Here is a 7,913-nt window from a genome sequence, read left to right on the forward strand (position 1 = left end):
GCTTGCCTGCCAGATCACATCGATGCCACATACAGACTGTTCTGATATTAGCACGGCTGGACTTTTTCCGGACAGACCCTATGCACACAGGTGGGCACCTCCCCCTGGAGCCAGGCCCTGCTTGCTGACGGCCAGCTCCGGGGGCCTGAGCCCAGGATGCCAAGGCCCAGAGCGCTGTCTGCCAGGCCTCCTCCAGCCTGGGGCTGCAGGCGGGAGGGAGGCCCGAGGCTGGGCTTGGCCAGGAGAGCTCTGGCTGGAGGTGGTGTGTAGGGGACAGGGACTGCTGGTCTCTCTGAATTGCCTTTGCTCTTAGTTTTGACTGAGCCTAAGGAGGGTTTTGTGGGATTTTTAAAAGATTTTATTTTATTTTCAGAGGGGACGGGAGGAAGAGAGAGAAACGTCAATGTATGGTTGCCTCTCATGCGCCCCCTACTGGGGACTTGCCTGCAACCCAGGCATGTGCCCTGACTGGGAATGGAATCAGCAACACTTTGGTTTGCAGGCTGACACTCAACCCCCTGAGCCACACCAGCCAGGGCACAAGGAGGGTTTTTGCTACTTCTTTAAATTTTTTTTAGTGTATTGATTTATTAATTCAATGGTTTAGTCTTGTATGTGCCCTGAAGGGGGATCAAACTCACAACCTTAGTATGTCCAGAGGACACGCTAACGGCTGAACAACTCGGCCGGGGCCTCTGCTACTTCCTGCAACTTCTCTCCACGGGGCGGACCGGCTAGGCCTGCGTCCCTGCGTGGCCGGGTGGGGACTGGATGCAGGTTCGGGACCACCACGGTTGGGGTGGGGGTTACTGCGGAGGCCGGCTTCCGGGAGGTGGAGTGGGGGACGCTGGCAGAGCCCAAGGGAGCGGCCTTGCCCTTCGGACATGTGCCCTAGGCGTGGAGTGGTCCCGGGAGTCCCGGTTGGGGAGGAACGCTAGGTTCCTGGGAGCATTGGTGGAGGCCCACGCAACAGGTCCCCTGAAGCCGCGTGCCCAGGAAAAGGGGACACTGGGTTCCATCCGGCACCTCTTCCTGTCTGCGGGACCGCGGCTCCTTTAAGGCTCTGGGGGCGGGGTCTCTTAGGCCAAGCCCCCGGCGTCGACCCCGCCCCGGGTCTAAACACGCCTCTGAGCGCGCGGGCGCATTGGTTGCTCCGGGCGCGGGTGGCAGACGGCGCTTTGAACCCGGTGCAGGGGTGGCTGCTAGGACAGGGGTCGGGGTTGGGATCGGCGTCCAGACCAGATAGGACCCGGGCAGCTGGCGCTCCTCCAGGCATGGCGGCCGAGGCGCGCGTGTCGCGCTGGTACTTTGGGGGCCTGGCCTCGTGCGGGGCCGCCTGCTGCACTCATCCGCTGGACCTGCTCAAGGTGAGGGTGGCGCGGGCCGGAGCGGGGGTGTCGGGCGGCTGCGAGGGGTCCGGGCTCTGCGCCCGTGGGCACTGGCCCGCTTGACCCTGCCCTGCCCGGAGGGCCGCAGTACAGGGTTGGCTGCTTCCCCCCGGAGATGCCGCACGGAGAGGGTTAGAGGGAGGCCGCCCTGGCCCTGCGAACCCCAAGATGAAGCAGCCCCGGCCTCCTGGGACCCAGCTACTTCTAGCTGTTGGTGGGTTCGTCCCGCCGCAGATCTGCTCTTTACTGCCTTTGTGACCTTGGGCAGTTTCTTGGCCACGCTGAGCTAACTTCTCCCACGCCTTTGAGGACGCATGTCCGGCCAGATGAGAGTTGAGAGGTGTTCTGTGGGGTCACTAGCACTCCCAGGGCAGGGACCCAGCCGCTCCCACCGGGGCGGGGGGGGGGGGGGGGGGGTCCTGGCACACGAGGGAGGGAGAGGGAATGAAGGCTGTGGCCCCGGCGACTGCAGTGACACAGGCACCCTGCCTCGGGCTGCTGCTCAGGGGCTGGTGGACGCCTGAAAGCCGTGGGCCCTGCCCTGTGAGGGTGAGCGTCTCAGAGCCCCAAGCATTGACACTCTCGTTGTGTTTGTTCAGTGCTTACGGTGCAGAGTAAGATATAATTTCCTGGCCTCCAGGACAAGCCCTGTGGGTTGTTTTCTGCCCCATCTCACCCCAAGGAACAAAGAAGAAAGGGCCAGAGGCAGAAACCAGTCCACCCAGGCAGCTGGCCCTGCATCAGCTGGGCCTGTGGGCAGGGGGCAGGTGCCTGGCCACCCCCTTCCGAGCCGGCGCCCTGTGCTCTGAGCTCCCTGTGCCACTCTGGTCACCTCGGAGGAGTTAGCTCCCGTGGCCTGGGCTGGCCTGGGGCCCTCAGGGGTCTCCTGTGCTTCTGTTACCAGCCTTTCTCCTGAGGGGAAGTCGTTGCTTCTCTAATTAGTAAAAACGCCAGCCACCGCAGGACTAGCAGTGGGCGTGCCTGTGGCCTGCTCTTCCCGGGAGCACCCCCAGGGCCTCTGACCCTGGCGGCCAGATAGTGGGTTTTGGTTTGGAGAAAGAGGAGCCCTTCTGTCTGCCTCCGGGTGCCCACTCGGTCCCCACATCCCCCCCCACCACACCACCACCATGCGGCCCTGGAGTGTCAGGCTGACCGGGAGCAGGCACAGCCTCCAGGGCCCTCGGGGCCCTCCTGGCTCAGTCCCACGTCCGTCGCCCAAGGCCTGTTTGGGCGTCACTGCCCCTTGCTCTGCCTCCCAGATGCTGTTTTGCTGCCAGGATGGGTCAGGGGAGGCAGGCGGCCGCAGGAACGGGGCCGCCCTCTGGCCCGGAAGCACGCGGCCCTGTGCCAGGGTGTGGAGGCCAGCCTTGGAGGGAGGCCCAGGCTGGGAGGTTTTTACCTCCCAGCAGGGTCACTGGAAAAATTATTTTAAAGCTCCTTGGTCTTTCACTGCCTCGTGTCCTAACTTGATCTGCAGCCAGTTCTTGCCAGGACAGGAGCTGCCGCCTGCGTGGCCGTGGCCACCCTGCCCCAGGGCCCAGTGCCCAGTCCTGCCCGGCTTCGCCCAGGCAGCAGCAGGATGCCACTCTCATCACCGGGCCGGGCACGAGACCCCCTCCGTCCCCACCTTTGCCGCCCCACTGCTGAGGCCCCTCCCTGCCTCTTCCAGTCCCCTGTGTGGCCGCCTCTGAGTCCACAGACTTTTGTCCCCGAGAAGGCTGAACGGCAGGACTCTGCAGTCACCCTTGTGGCACCCTGCCTCGATTTCCCACGTAGAAAATGAGGCTGGGGGTCCCGCCCACAGCAGGCACCCGGAGCACTCCGGCAGCTGCGGAGTGTCGCCCCCAGGCCTGGTGGGTGCACCAGTTACCTGGTGGTGTCACCTGTAAAACACCGTGACACCAGCAGGGGGGCCCCTAGGAGGTCGCTTTGCCTCCCTGTGCCTCAGTTTCCTGTCTCTAAGTGGGGGTGCAGTAGTAGCCCTTGCCCTCCAGGGCATTGTGGGAAGGGCTCAGTGCAGCTGTGGGCCAGTTGGCTGCTCTAAGCGGTGGGCCCCGCCCCCACAGGTGCACCTGCAGACGCAGCAGGAGGTGAAGCTGCGCATGACGGGAATGGCGCTGCAGGTGGTGCGCTCGGACGGCATCCTGGCACTCTACAACGGCCTGAGCGCGTCCCTGTGCAGACAGGTACCTGGGCCCCCCCCCCGCCCTGCCCCGGGCAGGTCCTGAGCCCAGAGCCTGTGCTCTGAGCAGCCCGAGCAGGCGGGAGGGATGGCCAGCATGCCCCACGCCTGGACCCGCCTGCCGTCGGCACCCGCGGGCATCAAGTAACGTTGTCCTTTTCAAGGCTGCGTGGGAGGAAGGCGCCGCAGAGCCCAGGGCACTGGTGGTCCTTCCACAGGGTCCCCCCTGGCTCACAGCTGGCTGGAGACCTCCACTTACAGTTGGGGAAACAGGCCTGGGCACCAAAAGGGGTTTGCAGGTTGGCTTAGCCACTCCTTGGCCACCTGGCCTTGGGAGGGCTGCTCTGTGTCCCCGTGGTCCACAAGTGACAGCTGTGCCCCTGACTGGCTGGGGTCGGGGGCCAAGGAGCACAGTCTGTGCCCTGTGCACCTGCACCGTCTGAGCTGGGCGCCCTCCCCCCAGATGACCTACTCCCTGACCCGGTTTGCCATCTATGAGACCGTGCGGGACCAGGTGGCCAAGGACAGCGAGGGGCCCCTGCCCTTCTACAAGAAGGTGTTGCTGGGCTCCATCAGCGGTGAGCAGCTGGGTGGGCCCACAGCCAGGCGGGGTGGGGGTGGGGCAGGCGGGGGCTGCGCTTGGGTGGGGCCAGGAGGGCAGCCAGCCAGTCGGCTCTGGGGTCTGTCGCCCCAGGTTGCATCGGCGGTTTCGTGGGGACTCCCGCAGACATGGTCAACGTCAGGTCAGTGCGGCTGCCTACGGTGAGGGTCCGTGCTGTCCCCACACAGGGTCAGGGCCCGGCCTGGAGTGAGGCCCTGGACCTCAGGGTTCCGGGCACAGGGCGCAGATGCCCTGAGCCTGTGGGGGTGAGCCGAGGGTGCCCCGCTGCCTCCTGGGGCCCCCGCGCCCCTGAGCCTGCTTGGTTGTTTCAGGATGCAGAACGACATGAAGCTGCCCCAGAGTCAGCGCCGGAAGTGAGTCGTGGGCCGAGTTCTGCCCTTGGGGTGTGGCTGGTGGGTGGGGTGTGGTGTGGGGTGGGGGCCCAGGCCAGGAAGGCCCCAGCCACTGTATGGGGACTCAGATGGGACTCCAGCAGGCCACCTGGGGCAGAGCAGGGCGGCTGGTGGCTCTCGGAAACCCACGCCGAGCATGTCTGTCCTGGAGTTGGGGGGCGTCCCCAGGGCCTCTGTGTCTCCCCGGAGAGGAGTCTGGGACCAGGGACAGCAGCTGGTCGGTCACCAGCCTCTCTCTGCCCTTCACACACGTTCCCGTGGAAGACGGTTTAGAAGTTTGAGTTTGAACCTTTCAAAGGGTTTGGGAGTTGGGGTTTATTTTTATGATAAAAACACGGTTTTTCATGGAGCTAAGACACTGTCAGCTCTAAGCTGTTTGCTTCGGATGCCACAGTGAAACTGATCTGCGCTGGTTTGGGGGAGGGCGGCTCCACCACGGCCCGCCTTTGCGCTCTGGCCCGGGCAGGGGCCGTGGGGAAGGCGGACCGAGGGCACCGGTGGAAGGGGCCCGGCCGGGCATCCTGCCCTCCCGTCCTCCGGAACAGCCGCACTCGGGACCGGCCTCAGGGCTGGCAGCTCCCGACAGGGCTGGTGCCCAGGTGTCCCCCTGGGGGTCTCAGGGTGAATCTGCAGATGCTGAGGTCCCCTGAGGGCAGGAGGAGGCAGCCCCAGCTGTCGGACAAGCCTGTGTCGGCCCCTGCAGTGCTGCTTTGGGGGTCTTGGGGCTCTTCCTGGGGACACCCTCACGGGGGCCCTTTCTGTGTCCTGGCAGCTACGCCCACGCCCTGGACGGCCTGTACCGTGTGGCCCGAGAAGGTGAGGAGCAGGCCCGTGTGTGGCAGGAGCCTGGGGCAGCCTCTAGCTCAGCCCCTGAGAGTCCCCAGGAGGCAGAAGGGGTGGGGCACTGTCCACAACCTGCGGGGAGGCCCGACGGATTTGGGCAGGCGCCCAACCTGCCCCCTTCCTTCGGCAGAGGGGCTGCGGAAGCTGTTCTCAGGTGCAACCATGGCGTCCAGTCGAGGGATGTTGGTCACCGTGGGCCAGGTAGGGACCTCCTTCCCCGGGCGGGGCTCTCAGAGGAGCCTCTGTGGTCCCTGGCCCAGCCCCCCCGAGATCGAAGGGGAGGCAGAGGCCACTGAGCACAGATGGGCACAGGCGGGTCTGCCATGGGACCTGGGGCAGGCCCTCCGTGCCAGGGCCTCGCCTGCCCAGGAGGCCTCAGTGCCACCCAGGGGACTACGGAGCAGGGTGTGGCCGGCCTGGGCAGTGTCCCGGTGAGCCCCTGTTTGCATCCCCTCGAGCCGGGCCACCCTTCCGGCCTTGAGCAAACTGACCCCTCCCCCCCACAGCTGTCCTGCTACGACCAGGCCAAGCAGCTGGTCCTCAGCACCGGGTACCTGTCTGACGGAATCCTCACACACTTTGTCGCCAGCTTCGTTGCTGTGAGTGCCAGCCATGGCGTGGGGCGGGGTCCCTGGCCAGCTCGGAACCTGAGGGCCAGGGCCCAGGAGGCAGGAGGCGCCAGCCCAGTTGGTGGTCCCCCCTCAGACCGCAGGTCCCCGGGTGCCCAGGCCCGAGTGGCTGCTGGCGTCCCCCTGTGGCCCTCGGGATGCCTCCGGGGAGCTTGGGGCTGGCCTGTGGGGGTCGAGGGGTGCCCAGGCTTCCTGCGTGGCAGGCCCATCAGCCACGCGTCTCCCCCGCCCAGGGTGGGTGTGCCACGGTCCTGTGCCAGCCCCTGGACGTGCTGAAGACCCGCCTGATGAACTCCAAGGGCGAGTATCGGGTGAGTGGGGTCCCCACACCGGGGTCCCCGCCCTGCTGCTGCCAGGCCCTGTGGCCGGTGAACCCGTGTGCTGACCCTGGGAGGTGGCGCCGGCCCCAGGCCTGGCCCGGCACCACCGTGGGGGTGCCCGTGGCAGGTTCCGTGTCCTCAGGGAGCCTGGGGCCACGCCCCTGCTCCACCCACCTGCCCGGGGCCCAAGGGTCAGCCTGCTGCTGGACACACTGGGCACCCCTCCAGGGCCTGGTCTGCTGCATCAGCTGTCAGCCGGGCGACTGTGACCTTTGTGCTCACTTGTCCTCCCTGTCGAGCTTTGAACGTCGCTGGCCATGCTGTGCACTGGTCACCAGTCGCCTGCTCCCGTCAGCCTCCTGGGCGGGGGGCTTGTGTGTGGTCCGAGCCTTTTGAGGGCGACGCAGCTGTCCTTTGTACCACCCCGCCTGTCCCTTCCTGCAGGGTGTTCTGCACTGCACCATGGAGACGGCAAAACTCGGGCCGCTGGCCTTTTACAAGGTCTGGGGCGGGGCAGCGTGGGGGGGTGGGGGAGCCCAGGCCCCCCCAGCTCCTCATGCCTCTCCCCCTCCCGCTCAGGGCCTGCTGCCTGCCGGCATCCGCCTCATGCCCCACACTGTGCTCACGTTCGTGTTCCTGGAACAGCTTCGCAAGCACTTCGGCATCGCTGTGCCTTCCTGACGGGGCCCGGGGAGCGGGCCTGGCCGGGCCTGTGCCCAGCGCCACATTCCTCCCGAGTCCACACGGCCAGCCAGGCTGAGCTCCGCCTCCCGCCCCCTGGCCCAGGACCGCCAGGCCCGGGTCAGTGCGCCTCCCAGTGACTATGTCCCTCCCTCCCAGGCAGCCCTGTAGCTTCACCTGCACTCCAGGCCCTGCTGTGCCCACGGGAGGGGGGCGTCCAGCCCAGGGTCTTTCTCCTCCCCAGTAGGCGGTTACACTAGAGGTGGGAGGGGTGGGCTGTTCAGGTTTCTGGGGGCCCTGGCCTGGGGTTCCTTTCACGGGACAGCCGCCCAGGGCCCCGGGCACTGTCCTCCAGCACTCCCATCCAGGACCAGTGTGTGCGTGCGCGGGCACGTTCACCTTGCAGGGGGCAGGGCTTTATGATGCTCTCCAGGTGGGGGGCTAGCTGAGCCCCACAGCTGCCGGGCCAAGGATCAAAGGAGGCAGGTGCGGGGGCCTCTGAGCTGAGGTGTCCCGTCCACCCTCAGCTGCTTTAACAATTTCACCAAAAACCTCTCAGTACCCAGAGGCCACAGCTGTCTTCAGGGACAGTGCAGTGTCCCTCCCTGGGCAGTGCGGGCTGTTGTGTGTCCTCAGGGCCCCTGTTTATGTGGACAGCGGTCACCCCTCAAGGCCCCCAGCAGCTGGTCAGCCAAAACAGGCAGCCAAAGCAGCCTATTCCCCATGAGCAAAGCTGGGGGCTGCACCTGTCTGCTTCCCAGCGCCCCTTGGGTCTGTGTCCCCTCCCCAGCAGGGGGCCTTTCTGCAGGGTCAGTAATAAAGGACAGTCAACTGCCCTCATCTGGTCCCCGTCTGC

General features: G+C 66.0%; 1 protein-coding gene across 1 annotated transcript; it reads left to right on the plus strand.

Moving 5' to 3' along the window:
• The first annotated feature begins 1,134 nt into the window (after positions 1 to 1,134).
• SLC25A10 (solute carrier family 25 member 10) lies at positions 1,135 to 7,897 on the plus strand. Its single transcript, XM_037157940.2, has 11 exons — positions 1,135 to 1,367; positions 3,455 to 3,574; positions 4,034 to 4,148; positions 4,265 to 4,313; positions 4,504 to 4,545; positions 5,357 to 5,400; positions 5,558 to 5,628; positions 5,934 to 6,026; positions 6,290 to 6,367; positions 6,821 to 6,877; positions 6,956 to 7,897. The coding sequence occupies exons 1-11, from the start codon at positions 1,275 to 1,277 to the stop codon at positions 7,055 to 7,057; spliced, it is 864 nt and encodes a 287-aa protein (XP_037013835.1). The 5' UTR covers positions 1,135 to 1,274; the 3' UTR covers positions 7,058 to 7,897.
• Positions 7,898 to 7,913: the final 16 nt, after the last annotated feature.

This window comes from Artibeus jamaicensis, unplaced genomic scaffold, assembly GCF_021234435.1.
Source record: "Artibeus jamaicensis isolate MK-2021 breed Jamaican fruit bat unplaced genomic scaffold, CSHL_Jam_final contig_2259, whole genome shotgun sequence".
Classification (NCBI taxonomy): Eukaryota; Metazoa; Chordata; class Mammalia; order Chiroptera; family Phyllostomidae; genus Artibeus; species Artibeus jamaicensis.